This window comes from Pteropus alecto, unplaced genomic scaffold (assembly GCF_000325575.1).
Source record: "Pteropus alecto unplaced genomic scaffold, ASM32557v1 scaffold194, whole genome shotgun sequence".
Classification (NCBI taxonomy): Eukaryota; Metazoa; Chordata; class Mammalia; order Chiroptera; family Pteropodidae; genus Pteropus; species Pteropus alecto.
In genome coordinates, this window is record NW_006436281.1 from 602,864 (window position 1) to 623,223 (window position 20,360).

A 20,360-nucleotide genomic window follows, 5' to 3' on the forward strand; every position below is an offset into this window, starting at 1 on the left:
TCAACTTCAAAAAAAAAAGCTTCATGACATTGGATTCGGCAATGATTTCTCAGGTATGGCACAGGCAACGGCAACAAAAATTGATAAGTTTGACTTCATTAAAAGTAAAAACTTTTGTGCATCAAAGGAACCTATCAATAAGAGTAAAAAGGCAACACGCGGAATGAGAGAAAATACTTGCAAATCTTGTATCTGACATGGGATTAACATTCAGAATACACAGAGAACTCCTAAAAAATCTCAACAACAAAAAACACCTGGTTAAAAAATGAGAAAAAGATCGGACATTTCTCCAAAGATCTACAAATGGCCCATAAGCCCTTGAAAAGATACTCAACATCACTAATCATTAGAGAAATGCAAATCCAGACAAGGAGATACCACTTCACGCCCATTAGGATGGTTATTATTTTAAAAAAGGGGAGATAAAATATTGGCGAGGATGAGGCAAATTGGAACCCTTGTACATTGCTGGTGGGAACATAAAATGGTCCAGCTGCTGTGGGAAAACCAGTCTGTCATTTTCAGAAAAATTAATAACAGAATTACTGTATGATCCAGCAATTCTACTCTGGGTACATACACAAAAGAATGGAAAGCTGGGGATTCGAGCAGATACTAGCACAACCATGTACATAGCAGCATTATTCACAATAACCAAAAGGAAATTAAAACGTTTCCATTTACAACAGCATCAAAAAGAATAAAAAACTTAGGAATTAAGTATTAGGCAAACCACTCAAGTGTCCATCAACAGATAAAAAAATGTGGTATATGCATACAATATTATTTAGCAATTCTGACACATGCTAAGCATGGATAAACCTTGAAGATATTCTAAGTGAAATAAACCAGACACAAAAGTACAAACGCTGTATGATTCCACTTATAATGAGGTACAGGGAACAGTCAAATTCATAGAGACAGACGGTAATCACTGGGACTGGTATGAGGGGAGAGTGGATGGTCATTTTTTTTGTTGTTATTTTTTTAATGTGTACAGAGTTTCGGTTTGAGATAATGAAAAAGTTCTGGAGGTGAAGCGTGCTGATGCACGACAATGTGAATGTATTTAATGCCAGTGAACTGCGCATTTAAGACAGTTAAAATGATAAATTTTATGTTATGTATATTTTACCACAACTGAAAGTATATATAGGCTAATAAGTCTGGTTAGACGCAAATTAATGCCAAGTTAAGGATGTGGAGAGAGTAGGGAAGGCAATTTTTTTTATTATTTATTTGTTTGTTTATTTTAGGCGAGGCAACCCTTGGTTGACCTCACAGATTGCAAGGACCTTGTCAGCTTACGATCCCTTATTTTTTTAAATTTTTTTATGCCTACAGCACCTGGTCTTCCTAGGTGGTCTCCCATCCAAGTACTAACCAGGCCCGACCCTGCTTGGCTTCCGAGATCAGAAGGAAGGCAGTATTTTTAACAGAGTGGTCAGGGAAGGCCTTGGATGAAATGACACCTGGGCAGAGACACGAATAAGTAAGAGGGGCTGGAGGTTTACAGGAAAGCAACATTCCAGCCAGAGAAAAGAGAGTAAAAGGTCCTGATGCGGAAGCAGAACCGTCATGTGTGAGGAACCAGCAAGGCTGGCAGAGCCAAAGCGAAGAGGAAATGGCAGAAGAACGTAGAGGTAAAGCCAGGTGACTGAGCAAACACTACAGGGCCTCCGGGCATCTTAAATATTTGGGTTTTGTCCTGAGGGAAATGGGAAGCCAGCGGACAGTGCGACGCAGAGGAGTGATGTGGTGTGACTCTCTCAGGCTGCTGTGTGGGGAGCACATCACCCAGAACAGGCAGAACAACGGCCGTGACCCACAAGGACCCCACCTGCACGGTTCTCCCCTGAATGCCTACCCGCTTCAGCCTGGCTGGCCTCCGTCGTCCTGAGCTTCTCTTCTCTTTCCAACTGGGATATCACATCTGGTTTGGAGGACTGATGCCCTGTGAAAAGATGAAGAGTTAAGTGACAACTTTCCAGGTAAAAAGTACCAAAACATCCTATGAAGGCTCCACCCCGCCCCCAAAACAGTGTTTATCAAACATTTTGATGCAACTTACTAAATTAATTTCATGACCCACCAATGATCAGGACCCACAAGTTGAAAAAGATATATGAAAGGAAGAGCCAGGTACAGCCACAGCCACCTATTCATTTACACTTGGCCTTGGAGCAAAGAGTAGGAAAGTCTCATCTCTAGGTCCCAAAGGGTCTGGAAAACTCTGGCCTCTGGGGAGTGGTAACCTTGAAGCTGTGGGACGAGGCTAGCAAAGCCACTAAACACCCTAAAATGCACAGGACGGTCCCCACAACAAAGAACTATCGGCCCAAAACATCAACAGTGCCAAGGGTAAGAAACCCTGCTCAAAGGCCTGAAGCCATGTGACAGAGGACGCCTGTCCTCACCCACTGAGACCAGGTTCCTGAAGTTCTCCAGCGTCACGTCTCGGTACAGCTTCCTCTGGGCAGAGTCCAGCAGCCCCAGCTCCTCCTCGGTGAAGACCACAGCCACGTCCTTGAACGTCACTGCCTCCTACAACACCAATCACAGGCAACCTCAATCTCACCACCGACCTGCACTGGGAGAGGGGCAGCGCTGAGAAGCGGGAAGAGATATGCACGAAGCTGTTCCAGATTCTAAGGGACCCGAACAAGTCTTTTTAGTAGAGGTTCCCCCTTTTTCCTTCCTCAGTCACACTGTGAATGTCGGGAGATGAGAGTGGAAGGAGGGCATGAAAAGAAAAATTAAAAAGCTGTGTACATGTAACATGGTTCCCTTTATGCAGTTAAAGTCTCTAGAACTGTCACTGTTAAATCAGGGCATACACACATTTTACAATTAGACTGACAGTGTGGAGCTCTGTAAGCAATTGAGTTAATTTCAGTCTCAACAGTATTTAATAGGGCCCACCTCCTTCTCGCCCTGGGTAGTACCGCAGGTGAGGGCAATGTTATTTCTGCGGCCCTTCAGACATGGCAGGTATACAGGCAACGTGGCCTCTGGCCCCTGAATGGTCTCTCCACTTACCCTAACAGGACACCTGAAACTCCTGGCTCAGGTAATTGAAACTTCAGCGTGTAAAAAATAATATAAACAAAGCCACCTGGAGGAACTGCCTTGCGAGTTTTACTGGAATGTTAAAACTGTGCAAAATAACCTTTGGGCTGGGCCTAGAGCAGCATTGTATTCCTAAGAACTGTTTGCAAAGCTAATAGGAAAGCAGACATTAAGACAGCAGAACTGAAAAGGAAAGACATTCTTATAAGCGGCACTACGTTAGCTTATCTCCAGCTATAGAAATGCCTTCCTCCTATTGATGGAACTGTTCCCTTTCTCAGAATCCCCCTCGCCTTTGTCTGCTAATCAGAACACTATTTGGGTTTCTGCTTGAAGCACTGTTTCCCCAAATAGCTATACTTTTGGATTTCGGTTTTGGTCTTTTATTTTTAGGTGTCAGCTGAGGATGGCATCCGAAAGTTCACAAGCCTGTTTATGTTAAAATGCAGACAAGACTGTCCATTTCCTCACGCAGCTGTTCCACGGAGCAAATGCCTGGCAACTCCCTGGTGTCACCAGACCAAGGACGTGCTTCTTTATAATATACTAACAGAATGAAACAAATACTTAACTACACAGAAATTAACTTAGAATTTAAAAATCTAGCTTTTTGTTTGAAAACAACTAAAATAGTCTACAGCCATGCTACCACGAACAAGCCAGATCCCATCTGATCTCGGAAGCTAAGCAAGGTCAGGCCTGGTTAGTACTTGGATGGGAGACCACCTAGGAAAACCAGGTGCTGCAGGCGTTAAAAAATAAAAAATATAAGGGATTGTAAGCTGACAAGGTCCTTGCAATCTGTGAAGTCAACCAAGGGTGGCCTCATCTAAAAAAATAATAATAATAAAATGAAAACAACTAAAATTCTTTGCTCTGACCCTTTTCAACAAGCCGTTAGACGTTCTTTTCACAAAATGTGAGGCACCACGTGTGAGAAAACAACTGAGTCCCTGGAACTTTTGAGAGAAAAAAGAAATGGTAGAATTCTCAGAATTCCTGTTTGGGAAGAAAGGTTATATGTAGAAAAACTGTCATTGCAAACATCTTTAAAATGGCAAAATTCATAAACCACATAAATAAAGATGAAGAGAGAAGGGAGAAAATATTAGGTATACTGTGAAAAACGATGTGGCCATTTAAGTTGCTGGTGATCCAAAATTAAACTTAAAAACTGCAAAAAAGTACTCAAACTATTATTACAAATACATACATGTAAATGCAAATGAAAAGGAATGTGGGAAAATAAACAAGAAATTTGTAAATATGTTTATAAAGTGGAAGTTATTTTTTATTAAAAAAAAACCTATATTGATTTTCCCAATATTATTTGGAAATAAGCAAAAAGCAAGAGCCTCGCATACAACAATTTGTCAAGTGCCTCTGGTTTCTTTTTACCCTTCCCGTGCAGGAGAAAAGTGTGTCCAACCTTTGTGAAATGAGATGTCATTTTAAGAAACAGAAAGGAAAACCCAACTTACCTGGAACTTGGTCATTTTTTCTCCTCTTCCTTTTGAGGAAAAGCAGAGTTCTGGGAAGGCAAACTGGGGAAGGGAAAGCCATCATGAGAGAGATGCTAGGGGTGCTGCTAGTTTATGTGACACTTCGTGGGAACAGGAAGAGGTGTCCCTCTAAGCAGTGGCCACAAACCTTAGTGAGACAGGGCTGGATTCTAGCTTCCCCTGGGTCCCATCAGCCACCTGCCATTGTTCATGAACAATTCTTAAAACAGCCCTAACCTAAGTGCTTCTTGTAGCTTCCAGAGCATTCCTGAGCCTGTGTATCAGAGGAAATGAGAGGCAAACATGCAGGCAGTATCACTTAATGGGGCCAAAATGCCCAAGTGCAAATTCTAGCATTTCTACTTATTACTTTCTATTTACTCCCTAGCAGCGTAAACCTTGAGCAAGTTATTAATCTCTTCGCGCCTCATTCCAGGCACCTGTAAGTGACCATAATAATGCCGGTATGCCCAATTTCTTGCAGCTAAAGATACGCAGTGGTTTTGTTTCCTAAAACGGTTCCTGTGAAAGCGCTTTCCAGAAAATGAATCTTTTAAGAAACCTAGAATTCATTCTGTCCCATGAGTTACTGTTACTCTTAGAAAAGTCTAATTCTTCTGACGGCTGTCTCACAGACCATCGTTGGCAATGATGGTTGAAGTGCCAGATTCTTCCCTTCTAACAGATGTAATTACTTGCAAATGTTATTAAGCTGGAAAAGCTTCAACAAAGTTTCTTCTCACCCATGCGAGAAGTTAAACAATGACTAATAAAAACCGAAGCCTTAAGAAATCCCGTCGCATTTAAACCAACGACACCGGGTTATGGCACAGCACTGCACGCTTATTAAGACCTCACCACACGTGCAGTCGTCAGGCACCCCGCGAAGCCTAGATCACGACTTTCTCCGGCCCGGATAGACCCCAGAGGACGTTCCCCAGGACCCAGCTGAAGATCACTCTCCTTCCCAAACAAGAGGCTGCAAAGCGACCAGGTGCAGCCCCGCATCGGGCATGAGAAGCGAGCAGCGGCGCTGCAGCCGGCGCTCCGACCCCATCCCGGGCTCGCGGGAGCTTCCAAATAACGGGGCGCCTTCCTGATCGGAATTATCATAACGGAATTGATGGCAACAACCAACATTTTACTAGGCACTGTTTTTCGGCTTTTAATATTCTCACAAGAACACCACTAGGAAGGAACCGACCCTTTTTAGCCAAGAGGAACTGAAGCAAGAAGGGATCAAGTAATTCACCCAACATTTTATCACGAAGAGGCAGAGCCGACCAGTGGGTCTCCGAACGGGCTGGGGCAGTGGAGAGTGAGGGAGACCCTAGAACTCGAAGTCTCCCGCACGCGCGCCCCGTCGCGAGAGCCCCAGCGGAACGGACGCGCACCAACTCCGGGTCCGCCTTCTGCAGCCAGCCACGGCGTCCCGCACCAGAGAGCGAGGACAAGTGCACTGCTTACCCCACGCCGAGGCCGAGGAGGGTAAGAGGGACCGCCGGGATGCAGTGTTAACGCACCTCACCGCGCGCAATCTCGGCCCGGACCTCGCCTTCCCGGAGCGGAAGTGCCTCCGACTACACACGGTTGCCGGACTACACTTCCCAGAATCCCCAAGGGAAGGCGCCTCCGAGGCTACGCGCTCCCGGACCACATTTCCCAGGATGCAGCTCGCAGGACCGCACTTTTCACCCGTGGGCTTCTGTCTTAACTGTAGAGTTCGGTTTGAGTCACTTCTGTGGCACTGTAACTGGCAGATACCTTTTTGTTTTATTCATTTCTTAAAGCTTATGAGAAAATAGCTGCGAATTCTTGAATCCGTAGCAGATTAAGAGAGAAAAACGAAGCTTGCACTATGAAAATAAGCCCCCAAACCGAACGTCTTAAGGGGAAGCAAAGGGTAGGCTATAAATGAGAAACGTGAAAGTGACTTAGGCTGAGCTGCCTAACACAGAGCTTAAGGGACATTAGATCTCAAACTTGTTTCAAATGCCGGCTCCCCAAATATCACCAATACAACCTGTGGATAAGACAAAAACGGAATTTACTGCTTATCGCGGTAAGGGAGCACACTACCTCGACAGTTTTGACACCTTGACAGCTAAGTGTCAGAGCAAGGAGGGCGAGGCTGAAATTTACTGAGAATTGGAAGTTTGGTTTAAGGCGTGTCTTTCAACGCGAGGGACTTGATTAGGACTGCGTAAAGTCCACGGAGCTATAGTCCAGGAGGAGTGAGAACATCATGGATTTTTGCAGGGCAAGAAATCTATAGGTACAAACTGTTGATGTTTTCTTTGGAAGAGATTGAAGAACTGAAGGGTGTTTGTGGAAGTTCCTGATGAACAATCTAGCTACTTACTTGGGCAAGAATCGTAACGACAGTACGATTGGAGTAGTAAGGACAAGCTAATAACGACTGAATTCTTAATGTAGACAGTAAATTGTGGGAGGAGAGAGGCAGGTATGTAAGAAGTCTCGCTCTTCAGTGTCCAAGTTATCCAAGCCAGGAGGAGGGAACGGAATAAAGTGTTTGATTCCTCTGCCTCCTTTATTGCACAAGGCACCTAAGATTTCTTGGCAGTGTTTTGTGGAATTTCAATATGCTAAGAATTTACAAAACAAAGATGTAAACATTGATGAGGCTATAATACACCTATATCCTTTTTTTTTTCTAATATTGGTGGTTATGGGAATCAAAAGCAACTCCATTGCAGGTAACAAGGAAATGTTGTGATGTGTGCATATATAAAATCCTTTGCTAAATATTTTTAAAATAAACATTTTCAAAACCATAATCCATTATAATGGATTGAATAAAATTAACAATAATTCTTTAATATTTCCTAATACCCAATCCGTATCCAAATTTCCCTTAAAAATCTCTCATAACTGGTTTATTCAAGTCAATGTACAAACAGTCCATTCATTTTATTTATCTACTCAGGTGCATTTATTCTTGAATATTATCCCATCACTCCTTTTTTCTGACCTTTGACCTGTTGAGGAATCAGGTCAGTTGTCATGATGTAGCACAATCTGGATTTCTCCCATTGTTTATTTTTCATCATTGAATAATTTCTTCTTCTGTGCGTTTCTGTAAAGTAAAATTTAAATCTAAAGACCTGATTAGATTTAAGTTACTATCTTCTGAGAAAAAAGACCACTTCATAAGTGGTACTAGAAATATCTGAACAAAGACCAACTGAAGCCAATTCAAATCCTGGGCAAAGAACCTCTGAATAGAAAAAAAAAAAAAAAGTAAATATGTGAAAAATAATGGTTTTAAAGTAAAGTGCCATTTTAAGGAACCAGATCAAATGATTCTGCCCCAAAGGAAAAACTTTTAGTGATAATTGTTTTGTAGTTTCACATTTTAAACAGGATTAATAGGGAAGATAAATTTGCAGATAAAAATGACCATCAGGATGTGGTTCCATAGTGTAGCAGTTAGCACATCTGCTTTACAAGCAGAAGGTCCTGGGTTCACACCCCAGTGGAGCCACAGTCCATAGTCTACAGCCATGCCACCCTGAACAAGCCCAATGTCTGGTCTCGGAAGCTAAGCAGGGTTGGGCCTGGTTAGTACTTGGATGGGAGTCCACATAGGAAGACCAAGTGCTGTATGAATAAAAAAAAAAAAGACATCAAATTCAAAGTATAATGAAGGCTTCCACTTTTGAGTAATGGCAAAATAAGTTAATCCCATGGACGGGACACACACCCACACAGCATACACATACTGTAAGGGTCCAAAACGAATGGCCCCAAGATATGCCACTCTGGCATGCAGATTATTTCAGAGCTGAAAACAATCAAGGCTCAGAAGGCTTAGGAAGAACCTTTGACCTCCCACCTTACAGCCTAAAAGAATTTAGACAAAGGACTTGCTCCAGGAAGGGAGCTAGCATCATAGATAACTATATTTTAATGTGAACAGGGTGGGCTAGACAAGGAGGAACTTAGAAGGTCCATTTGATCAAAGTCCTCTCTTTGTCCCATTGTTCCAAGATGGTGCCATACACTTTGGTTTACTAAATAATAACTCTTTTCATCCCTCTGTGAATTGCCTTACTTTCCCCTCAGTTCTGAATGACCTATTTACCTCATTTTGCCTGTCTTTGGAATTTCCATGCTTATGTGAATTCCTCATGTACACATATTAAAACTAGATTTTCTCCTGTTAATCTGCTGTATGTCATTTGAATTATTCGGCCAGCTAGAAGAACTAAGAGGGAAACGGGTCACTTTCCCCATAAGCGTCAGTGAGCTAACAACGTGCAGAGAATGAATCAACGGTCCAAAATTCAGAATAGGGAAATCTAGAGAAGAGAGCCAGTTACTTGGAGCCACTTTTCCCCTGAGGGACACTAGCCAGTTCTGGCAACTCCAAGGCTGAGCGAGACACTACTCTTTGAAACTGTCTTGGGGCTGAGGTTGTAAAAGCTGGAGTCCAGTGCCTGCCAAGAATTTGAAACTGGTAAAACTCCTACATTTTTTGTTGGACACCAGGAACCACCGCGCCCCAGGATAAAGACGACTAGGTATAAATCTGCCCTGGTAGGTTCTGAAGCCCAGTTCCAAATCAGCGATATCTCTGACATTGTGTAAAAGTAATATTGAATTGCAAATGCCCCCAGACTCATGACAGTCAAATGAAAATCTTTTTTGGAAAAAAAAAAAAAAATCAACTGAAGCATGAAATTATTTTGACAAATTTTCAAATACGAAATGTATTTTAAGGCAAAAACACAAAAACTTGCAAACCTTAACATTATTTGAGATTCATCTATGTTGTTTATCAGTCATTTGTTCTTTTTCTTGCTGAGTAATATTCCATTACATAGATATGACATGGTTTGATTTTTTTCTCCAGCGAAAGGGCATTTGGGTTGTTTCAAGGTTTCGCATTTATAATAATGCTATTATAAACTTCTACATAAAGGTCTTTATATAAACCTCTTTTAACGGGATTGCCGTGATGTATGCTATGTGTGCGTTCTTCGTAAACTGGCACACTGTGTTTTAAGATATTTTGTATTTCTACAACAATGTCTGACAGTTCCAGTTGCTCTGCATCTTTTTCTTCACTTAATATTGTCGTTTTCTTCATTTGGGTCATTGTAATAGGTGTGTAGTTCTATCTCACTGTGATTTAACTTGAATTTCCTTAATGACTAGAGATGTTGATCACAGTACCATGTGCCGATTTGACATTCATATATGTTCTTTGGTGAACTGCCTGTTCAAAGCTTTTGTCTATTTTTTTTTTAAATGGGTTTTTTCTTAGTACTGTATGGAGCTTTGAGAGTTCTTTATAGTATTCTGAATACAAGTCCTTTTTTTTTACGTTTTGAATATTTTCTCCCAGTCTGTAGCTTCTCTATTTTCATAGGTGTCTTTTGAAAAGAGAGTTTTAAATTTTGATGAAGTCTAATTTGTCAAATTTTCTTATATGGACCATACTAAGAACTCCTTGACTAACACAAGGTGACAAAGAACTGTCTCATATTTTTTTTCTAGAACTTTTATTGTTTAGGATTTACATTTTGGTCTAAGACCCATTTTGTGTTAATTTTTATATGTGATATATAGGTTGAGATTCATTCTTTTGCGCATGCATATTTAATTATTCCTGCAGTGTTGAAATTCTGTTTCTCTTATTGAATTGCTTTGGTACCTTTGTCAAAAATCAATTGACCACACATATGTGGGTCTACTTCTAGACTCTATTATGTTCTACTGTCCTATGTGTCTTTTCACTAATACCACACTGTCTTGATTACAGTAGCTTTACAGTAAGTCTTAAGATCGGATACTGTGAATCTTTCAACGTTGTTCTTCATTTTTTATATTTAGGCCATTTTTATTTTACTTTTTGTATAGATTTTAAAAATAGCTTGTCAATTTCTGCAAAAACTACTGAGATATCGAGTGGGACTATGTTGCATTTATAGGTCAATCTAGGCTAAATGGCTTAACAATATTCCATTTCATGACCATGTCAAATGTCTCTTGGGGAGTTTTTAAAAAATCATCTTTAAATCTTTCGTATTTTGTATTATGCAGCATAGAGATCACAAACACTCAACTCCCCACCATTATATATTTGGTGCTATTTTCTTTCTTAATTTCAATTCCCAATGGTTCAATACTAGTATAGTGATTGTTATATATTTACCTTGTTTCCTGGGACTTTGATAAACTCACTTATTAGTTCTACTAGCTTTTTTGTTTTCTTTGGGCTTTTCAATGTAAAACCGTCTTCTGCACACACAGTTTTATTTCTTCCTTTACTGCCTATCTTTTCTTTTTCTCTCCTTAGCTAGTACCTCCCATATGATGTTGACATGGGGCAGTGAGAGCAGAAGTCCTTACCTCGTTTCCAAACTTTGGGTTCAGTCTTTCACCATTAAAAATGATGTTACCAATATTTTGTCAACATTACCAACTTGAAGAAAGTTCCTTTTAGTACCTAGGTGTTTCTTTTTTTTTTAATCATGAATTGATGTTTGTTAAATGCTTTTTCTGCATCGATTTATTTTCCTGTTGATATGTAGTTTGATTTTTATATACTGAAATGATTTGCATTTCCATAATCTATATCATTTTGTCATGATACATTATCAGTTTTACAAATTGCTGAATGTGATAACATTTTGTTGAGGATTTTTGTGTCTATGTTCATGAAGGTCATTAGGCAGTAATTTTCTGTTGTGATTCACTGTTGGGTTTTGTTATCAGGGAAATGGTAGCTTCATAAAATGACTTAGGTTTCACCTCTTAATTTTTTGAGGATTTTGTGTAGAATTAGAATCATTTTTTTCCCCTTAAAGGTTTGGCTAGAATATACCAGTAAAGCCATCTGACCCTAAGTTTCCTTTGTTAGGAGGTTTTTAATCTATAAATTCAGTTTCTTTAGGAGTTATAGGACTATTCATGTTATTATTTTTTGTATATGCTTTAGTAATGTGTCTTTTAAGAAACTGGTACATTTTGTTTAAATTATCAAATTTATAGACATATGGGTGTTCCTGGTATTATGGGTACCTCAACACCTGCAAACAATGCAGTGGGTCGACATTCTGGGATGCAGTTTCTGGTGGTAGGCAACAGGTATCACTTGCTCGATACAGTTTAATGCCATTTGGGTCAGAGAACATACTTTATCTGATTTTATTTCTTTTAAATTTCGTATGGTTTGTTTTGTAGCCCAGAATGATTTATCTTGGTGAATGTTCCAGATGCACTTGAAAGGAATGTGTATCCAACTACAGTTGGATGAAGTGCTCTCTAAGCGGCAAATATGTCCAATTGGGTGGTAGTGTTATTCAACATCTTCTGTGTGCTTACTTACTGACTTTCTGTCATTTTGATTTATCAATTGCTAAGAAAACTACTGAATTCTCCAACTATATCTGTGATTTTATATCAGATTTTGCTTCATGAATCTTGAAGCTCTTTTGCTAGGTGCATAAATTTAGGATTATATATTTCCTGGTATAGTAGCCCTTTTAATATTCCTTATATGAATTCTTTGATATTAATATAGCTAGTCCACCTTTCTTTTGACTAGTTTTAGCATGGCATACCTTTTTCCATCTTTAGACGTTTTTGTTTGTTTTTTACAGCAGAAAAGGAAAGCTTTATGAGAAGGGAAAGTAGTACACTTCCAGACGTGGAAGCAGTCCTGAGCAAGAGAAGCGTGGTTCAAAAGGCCTCCATCTTTAGACTTTTAACCTCTTTATTTTAAAAAGGGTCTCTTGTAGAAAACATATAGCACATAGTTGAGTACTGCTATCATCCATCCATCTATCCATCCATCTCTATCTATCTATCTATCTATCTATCTATCTATCTATCTATCTATCTATCTATCTATCATCTATTAAAACAAGAACATTTATTGCATGATTGATTGTTGAAATCCTTAAGATGAACCGGATGCTGCAACAGCTGCTCTCTTGGGTTTAGGTGTTGTTCCTTCACAGAATCCATGCCTGAACTTGTGGTAGACAATTTTTAGGTGCCTCATTTGACCATTCCCAGTGGTATTTCATCTTTTAGCCTTGGCACTCCAGTTATACTTTTTCTTCTTCTTGGCAGAAGTACCCTTGGCAGGGTAGCCACATTGGCCACAGGTAGACTTCTGAACATGGCCTTAGAGCCACAGTGGTGTCATAACATATGTCTTACTGTGATGATTTCTGGATGATGTTCCCTTCATCATCTCACTTCTGCTGCTGAGACCAAAGAATGGGTCTTGCCTTCTAATCCAACCTGACAATGTTTAAGTGCTGTGCTTAGAACATTTACATTTAATATAATTATTGATATCACTGAATTTGAACCCACTATCATGTTGTTTCCCATTTATACCATGTGTTATTTGCTCAATTTTCCTGTCCTGTCAGCTTTTTGATTATTTCTTGTGTGTGTGTGTGATTCCATTTTATCTCCAATACTGGCTTATCAGTTATATACCACTTTAAATTTTTAAAAAATGGTTGCTCTAGGGCTTATAACATGCATCCACAATTTTTTAGTCTACCTCCTAATCATATTATACCAATTCATGTAGTGTAGAATAGCAGACCTCCAATTTCTCTCTGCCCCATTTTGTGGTATTGTTACAATATATTTTACTTTTATATATGCTACCAATTCACAAAACCTTGCTCCTATTTTTGGTTTAGTGAATTACATTCTGAGTGATTAAAAGTTTTTTAAAAATTATATTTACTTCTATTTTAACCATTTTCAAAGTCATTTCTTTTGGTAGATCCAAGGCTATTTCTGGTATGATATTCTTCCTGCCTATAGAAATTCCTTTAATATTTCTTGTAGTGCAGATTTACTGGTAGTGAATTTTATTAGCTTCTGTTCATCTGCAAATGTCTTTATTGTGCATATTTCTTGAAAGATTTTTTCACAGGGCTGAGAATTTCTAACAGTATTTTGTTTCAGAATGTTACAGATGTTACTCCGTTGTCTTCCGGTTTGCATGGTTTTAAATGAGAAGTCTGTTCTTTTTCTCACCTCTGTTCCTAGTATGCAATGTATCTTTTGTCTGCCACCAATATTTCCTTCTGGTTGTTCATTTTCAGTTGTTTGGTAATGATGTGTCTATTTTATTTGTTATTTTAAAATCCTGCTTGGGTATTCTGAGGTCTGGGATCTGAGTGAAGTCCTTTATTCTTTCTGGAAAATTCTCAGTCATTCTCTCTTCAACTACTTTTCTTATTATCTCTCTCCTCTCCTGCTAGGTTTCCAATTATACATATATTAGACCATAAAAAGTTTCCCCTCAGTTCTTGGATACTCTCTTGTTTTATTCATACTTTTTGTTTTAGTTTGGATGATTGTAATTGACCTTTATTCAAGTTCTCTGATACTTTTCTCAGCTGTGTCCAGCCTACTTGTGAGTCCTTCAAAAAAGCATCCTATGTGATAAATTTTCTTTCTTAGCATTTCCCGTTTGATTCTTTATTAATTTCCACTGAAATCCATCTCTTCATGTATATGGCCTGCCCTTTTCACGAGACCATTAACACCTCAATCAGTTATATAAAATTCTGTTTTGACACTTCCAAAATATAGTCACCTCTAAGTGTGGTTTTATTGATTACTCTGCTATCCCTTTGCAGAGGGTTTTTTTGTTTTTTTTTTTTAATCTTGTAATTCTTGCTTGAATGCCAGATAACACATATCAAACAGTAGAGACTGGAGCAGAGTATTTTTGCTTGCACCTGGGCACACATGTTCTGCTAGGATGTTAGGGTGGGGTGTTGAATTGATCTGGCCAGAAATAAGGTTGGAATTGGATTCTGTTGTTTCAATAGTTACCTTTACTACACTTCAAATTTTTCTAATATTACCTTGTGCTTAGCATGGGAGCTGGAGTGATGGAGAATTTTTCTTGATGTTTCTGTTCCATCCTGGCCTTTGGCACCTTCGCCACAGAAGAATTCGCTGTCCGTGTTCTTGCTATTTTCCCAATGTAACCTGCTATTGCTTGTCACCAGGAGCAAACTTGCCTATTTAGGGGAGCCAGGGATATTCTTTATTGCCTTGGTTTAGTCTCAGTTTTGAGTGGGGACTGGAGAGGTCAGACATGTTACGCATTGGGGGAGCTAGGAAAGCATTACACTAAAAATGAGACAGCAGCTCTCTTCCCCAGCTGTGAACAAAAAAGCAGGTGATATTGCCATCTTGTGAGCAACCTGAAGACAAGAGTTCACACAAAAGGACAGAATTTAAGAAAAGTCACATAAAGCCTCTCTGACCCAGATCCAAGTCTTAACTCAGCCTGTATCTTTTCATAGTTATGTGAATTCAGAAATATTTTTGGTTTAAACAACTCTAAGTTACATTTTGTGTTACAGCTAAAAGAATCCTAACTGATAAAACCACCATGAGCGCTCATGATTTTCCCTGGGAAATGATGGTAGCAAAGAAATACATTAGACGCACTGGACTTCCCATGACACTGAAACCTGAACTAACGCATTGGAAGCCAGGCTAAGCCAGGGCCTTGGTCACCCCATTCATCCAACAGGGGGAAACCTGACAGAAAGACTAGGATGCACCGATTTACAGTGCTACTGAATTTCACTAGGACATTCTAGGCTGCATGGGTTTTGAGACCTAAAGAAATTTCACAGAAAGATAAAGTTGCTGACACCTAATTTGTCTGTATCAAAAACCTAGAGAATTTTGAAGATTCATTTCAGAGGTTTTATTCTTTAATGTTATCTGGTGAAATAGAGCAATGACAGCATGAGTTCTTACATATAGGGACGAATAACTCAGTAGTTTATTACTTTGGTAAAATTGGTCGATGTTAACTGTCAAGTTTTTAAATGAAGTATAAAAAAGAAAAGACTAAGCCAAAAATGCCTGCCAGAGAAAACCACTGTATACATGACGGTGAGTAATCTTTCATACATTATCTCTAAGCATGTATTTAAACATATGTATAGATGTAAGTACTGGGTATTATGAAGGTACAATGCACATTTTCACTAAACACTATGCATGATCCATTTCTATCATTATAGATCAATTCTACACTTTCTGGAGTTCCATCTTATAGGAACATAGAGAAACTTATTCAAACTCCTATTTCCAGTTCAAAAATTACCCTTGAGTTCTGGCCAAGATCGTAGAATAATACTGTACGTTGGCCATAACTGAAACAATAAAAATTATTAAACAAAAAAAAAATTACCCTCACTGTACCCATCCCTTCTCACTATTTTATCATAAATTATTATTCTGTGATTTCCAGATGGGTATGCACGTTTTACAGTTTGACATATATTATATGATTCTTCTCTAACAGACATTTTTCACTCTCACCAACAGAATACATTGTTCTTGAACACACGCTACCAAGAAAAAGACAATCCTATCTTCATAATCAACGTTTGATAAAATATTTAGAAAAATTCAAGATTTTTCCTTTCTTTGTGTGAGTGGGAGAAGTACGGGTGGGGATGGAGAACTCGACAAAATAAAAGTCCTCCAAACTTGTCACGGGTCTTGCCTAAGGAGCTTTAAATTGGACAAGGGCTATAACTCTTAGAAATCAGTCAGATCAAAAGGACTTTGATGGAAATACGGAGACTAAAAAACCAACTATTATAATTTTGACATTTATTAAGAAAGTATTTTTCATTAGTAATCATTTCTGACACTTTCCAAATATTACAGTAAAATTTTGCCTTAACACACAGAGCAGGAGTAAAAATTCGATTATGTAAAATGCAGTGTTCCGTTTTTTCAAAGTTAACCAGAAACATTGTTTATCAGTTTGCATTGTCATTTAAAGTGCACATATGTGTACACACACACACACACACACACACACACACACACACACACACACACCCCTAAACTTAAACTGATGGTATACAGAAAGAGACCAAATGGTAAGAAATTCAGCTCATCCCTGCTTAAGACGAGACAAAGGACAACAGCCAATCCCAACAGGGTTACAACCAAATTTATGTAATTTCAGATTGCAATATTGCTCAATGTTCTACATTTCAAATAATATCTAACTGAAGTGCTTATATTAAGGTTACTTGCATGATTCCTTCTCCAAATACATTTAAAATTTTTTGGGGGGAGGGGGGAACGAACTTAATAAAAATTTCAAACATGATACCTTTACACACTTTTAGTTATCTAGCAAAAGTACTGAGCACCTACACTGAGTTATGCGATGTCATGGCTTTTAGACTTAGCAGTGAACAAGGCTCCTCACTAGGCTTACATTCCAGCGGACATGGATTTAGGCATACTCACCACTGTATTTTTGTTAAATTTCTGACCATACACTTATCTTTTATAAGCCCTGGTGCCTAGTTAAAGTCACGTGTGATCACTGATGTTACAGTTATGACAAAATCACTTATGGAAACCCTCTCATTAGATGTCGCTGCTGTATGGTCTCCTGACTACTGTAAATATTGAGGTTGGGTAAAAACATTATATTTTCACAGAAGAAATTCTTTTTCTACTGTAAGAACTCCAGTGAATGGGAAAATTCAGGTCCCATTTGAGGACTTCAAAACAAAACCAAACCAAAAGATAATACCATTTTACATAACTTAATTTCTGTATGGATTCTCTGATGAAGAATAGTCCTTACCGTACTCATTTTTATAGAGTTTATCGCCACTATGGACTCTTTGATGAATCAGAAGACCTGAGCTCCAACGGAAGCCCTTACCACACGCGTCACATTTGTATGGTTTCTCTCCTGTGTGGACTCTCTGATGGGCCTGAAGGTTTGATCTCTGACTGAACCTCTTTCCGCACACCTCACATTTATATGGTTTCTCCCCGGTGTGGACTCTGTGATGAGCTTGAAGACTTGAAAACCCACTAAAACCCTTACCGCACTGTTCACACTTATAGGGCCTCCCTTCTGTGTGGACCCTCTGATGGGCCTGGAGGCGTGAACTCTCACTGAAGCCCTTCGTGCACACCTCACACTTGTATGGTTTCCCCCCTGTGTGGACCCTCCGATGTGCTTCAAGGCGTGAACTCTGGCTGAAGCCCTTTCCACACATCTCACATTTATATGGTTTCACTCTAGTGTGGACTCTCTGATGACCCTGAAGATACGCTCTCTGGCTGAAGCCTTTCCCACATACCTCACATATATACGGTCTCTCTCCAGTGTGGACACTCTGATGGCTTTGAAGGTACGATCTCTGACTGAAGCTCTTACCGCACTCATCACAGTGGTATGGCTTCTCTCCTGTGTGAACTCTCTGATGGGCCAGAAGAGTTGAGGCCTTACTGAATCCCTTACCACATTCTCCACATTTATAGGGTTTCTCTCCTGTGTGGACTCTCTGATGGATTTGAAGATTAAAGCTCCAACTGAATCCCTTCCCACACTCCTCACATTTGAATGGTTTTTCTCCAGTGTGAACTCTCTGATGGCCTTGAAGGTGTGAACTCCGGCTGAAGCCTTTCCCACACTCCTCACACTTGTATGGTTTCTCTCCAGTGTGAACTCTCTGGTGGCCCTGGAGGTATGAATTGCGACTGAATCCCTTCCCACACTCCTCACATTTGTACGGTTTTTCTCCAGTGTGGACTCTCTGATGGGCTTGAAGGTACGAACTCCGACTGAAGCCCTTATCACACTCTTCACATTTATAAGGCTTCTCTCCTGTGTGAACTCTCTGATGGACGTTGAGAACTGACCTGTGACTGAAACCTTTACCACAAGCATTGCACTTGTACGGCTTCTCTCCAGGGTGGACTCGCTGATGATTTTTAAGTTTAGAACTCCAATTGAAGCCGTTCCCACACTCCTTGTAAGGTTTCTCTCCAATGTGAATTTTCTGATGGCCTTGAAGATAGGAATTTGGGCTGAAGCTGTTACCACATGTATAACGTTTGCACGGTTCTTCCCTAGTGTGAACTATCTCAAGGTCCTGAAAATGTGAGGCCAGACCGAAGCCATTATCACAGCCCTCAGAATTATAGGGACTCTCCTCCACGTGAACTCTGTGCTGAAGGTTAAGATTTGAGCTACAAATGAAACCCTTTTCACACTCCACATCTGTGTATAGTTTCTCTTCAGCGTGGATTTTCTGATGAACTTGAAGACAAGAACTCAGATTAAAGACATTCCCATTCTCCTCATATTCATGGTGTTTCCCCCCAGTACGAACCCTAAAAATATTATTAAGATCTAAGCTATGACTGAAGGTTTTCTCATAAATGTTGCATCTACAGGCTGTCTCTCCCGCGTGAATAAGTTCATAAGTGTGAAGGGAGGAGCGCCGGTTAAAGTTCTGACCACACCCACACTGACATGGCTTCTCCTCTGTATATATTCTCTGATGGGATGGCAGATGTGAACTCTCAAACATGCAAACCTCTCCTCTATGAACCCTTCGGTGAAAATGAAGAACTGAAGTATAACCACAGCCCTTTCCTTGTAGGCTGTATGCACGGGACTCCCCTTCTAAGTGTAACTGCTGATGAAACTCAGAGTGAATGTCATCGCGGAAGGCTGTTCTGTGCTCATCACAGGGGAAAGGCTTTGGCCCTGTTTGAATTAAGTCTTCATTAAGCAATGAAACCTTCATGATTTCTTCTCCACAGTCATGGCAACTGTAGTTTTTTTCTGTTCTGTGTACTCCCAGATTATCGTTGTGATGTGAGATACAACTGACGCTGTCACACTTACAGAAGTTATGTTTCATGGAAATTTGCTGACATCTACACTTATAATTATGTGACCCTATCAGATACATTTTCCTCCAAGAATTCTGGGCTCGCCAAGGTGAAAATTCTTGATTTTTTGTGTAACTGGAAACATCTCTTATATGAGTCAATGTATAGTTCCCATCTTCAGAAATCCGAACTGGTATTCCTGTCCAAACCTGACATGGGGAATCACCTTGATTTTCCAACTTAGAAATATTCCCTCGAAAGTTTTTCATGGCATCTTGACACCTGGGTAATCCGCCTGCACACTGTTGCCAGGACTGCCAGGTGGAAAGGTCTTCGGGGGAAAAGTAGCTTAATCCTACGTCTTGAATACTCTCCATATTATGTTGATTCTTGGTTCCTATAAGGATAAAGAGAATTTAGACATGCGCACAAGTAAAGTGCTTTTATTCAGCGATTTCAAGATTTTACACTTATGTCATGGCATGAAACTTCAATGAACCAGAGGAAAATTCATGTTACCACCTCTAAGAATACTTAGAAATAGCTCTTCTTTGGCTTTGAATATAAAGTAGAATTATTCTTCTACTTTATCATATACTTCAGGCTATTTATACACTTTGAAATCAGGGCTTTGCAACACAAACACTATGGCCCTATTCAAAAGGCCTAGTAAAACCATATGAGTATTATCATGGGTTTATTACTAGTTGCCTGGAGAACCCAAGGAGAAAGGCATTTTCTGGACAGTAGAAGATACAGAAACAAAAATGTTTTGATTACAGACTAATACCTAAGCTGCTGTGCAGACTACTCTCTTAACCATATCTGGGGCTTCTCTCTCTTCATCAGAGTATTTTAACCTTTAGAATACTTCCTGTTTTTACTTCTTTTCCTCACAACTGAATGAGTTCTATCCTTTCGTTTTAGAAGATTATTAATTATTGATTCAATTTCTTTAACAGATATAGGCCTATTCAGATTGTCTATTTTTTCTTGTGTAAGTTTTGACAAACTGTTTTTCATGGTATTGGTTCATTTCATCAAGGTTATCAAATCTGTGGCCACAAAATTTGTTCA

General features: G+C 39.6%; 2 protein-coding genes and 1 pseudogene across 15 annotated transcripts in view; 1 reads left to right on the top strand and 2 right to left on the bottom strand.

Annotated features, from left to right (window-relative positions):
• The window catches only part of ZNF235 (zinc finger protein 235), a 30,518-nt gene extending 24,355 nt beyond the window's left edge, over window positions 1-6,163 (bottom strand). The window contains exons 1-6 of one of the 13 annotated variants that reach the window (XM_025046745.1): window positions 6,042-6,146; window positions 4,723-4,848; window positions 4,554-4,616; window positions 3,954-4,031; window positions 2,421-2,547; window positions 1,871-1,957 (exon numbers count right to left, since the gene is read on the bottom strand). In XM_025046745.1, coding sequence (XP_024902513.1) covers window positions 1,871-1,957; window positions 2,421-2,547; window positions 3,954-4,031; window positions 4,554-4,568 — 307 coding nt within the window. In that variant the 5' untranslated portion in view covers window positions 4,569-4,616; window positions 4,723-4,848; window positions 6,042-6,146. Of the gene's footprint in view, window positions 1-1,870; window positions 1,958-2,420; window positions 2,594-3,953; window positions 4,032-4,553; window positions 4,849-6,041 lie in introns of those variants that run through there. The other 12 variants (XM_025046746.1, XM_025046744.1, XM_025046748.1 and 9 more) reach the window with 12 other exon arrangements.
• LOC112479696 lies at window positions 3,705-3,823 on the top strand (annotated as a pseudogene).
• Window positions 6,164-15,301: 9,138 nt separating the features above from the next.
• Window positions 15,302-20,360, bottom strand: part of ZNF112 (zinc finger protein 112) — a 30,073-nt gene continuing 25,014 nt past the window's right edge. For both annotated transcript variants that reach the window (XM_025046775.1, XM_006911783.3), the window contains one exon: window positions 15,302-19,680. In XM_025046775.1, the coding sequence (XP_024902543.1) occupies window positions 17,192-19,660 (2,469 nt within the window). In that variant the 5' untranslated portion in view covers window positions 19,661-19,680 and the 3' untranslated portion in view covers window positions 15,302-17,191. The remainder of the gene's footprint in view (window positions 19,681-20,360) is intronic.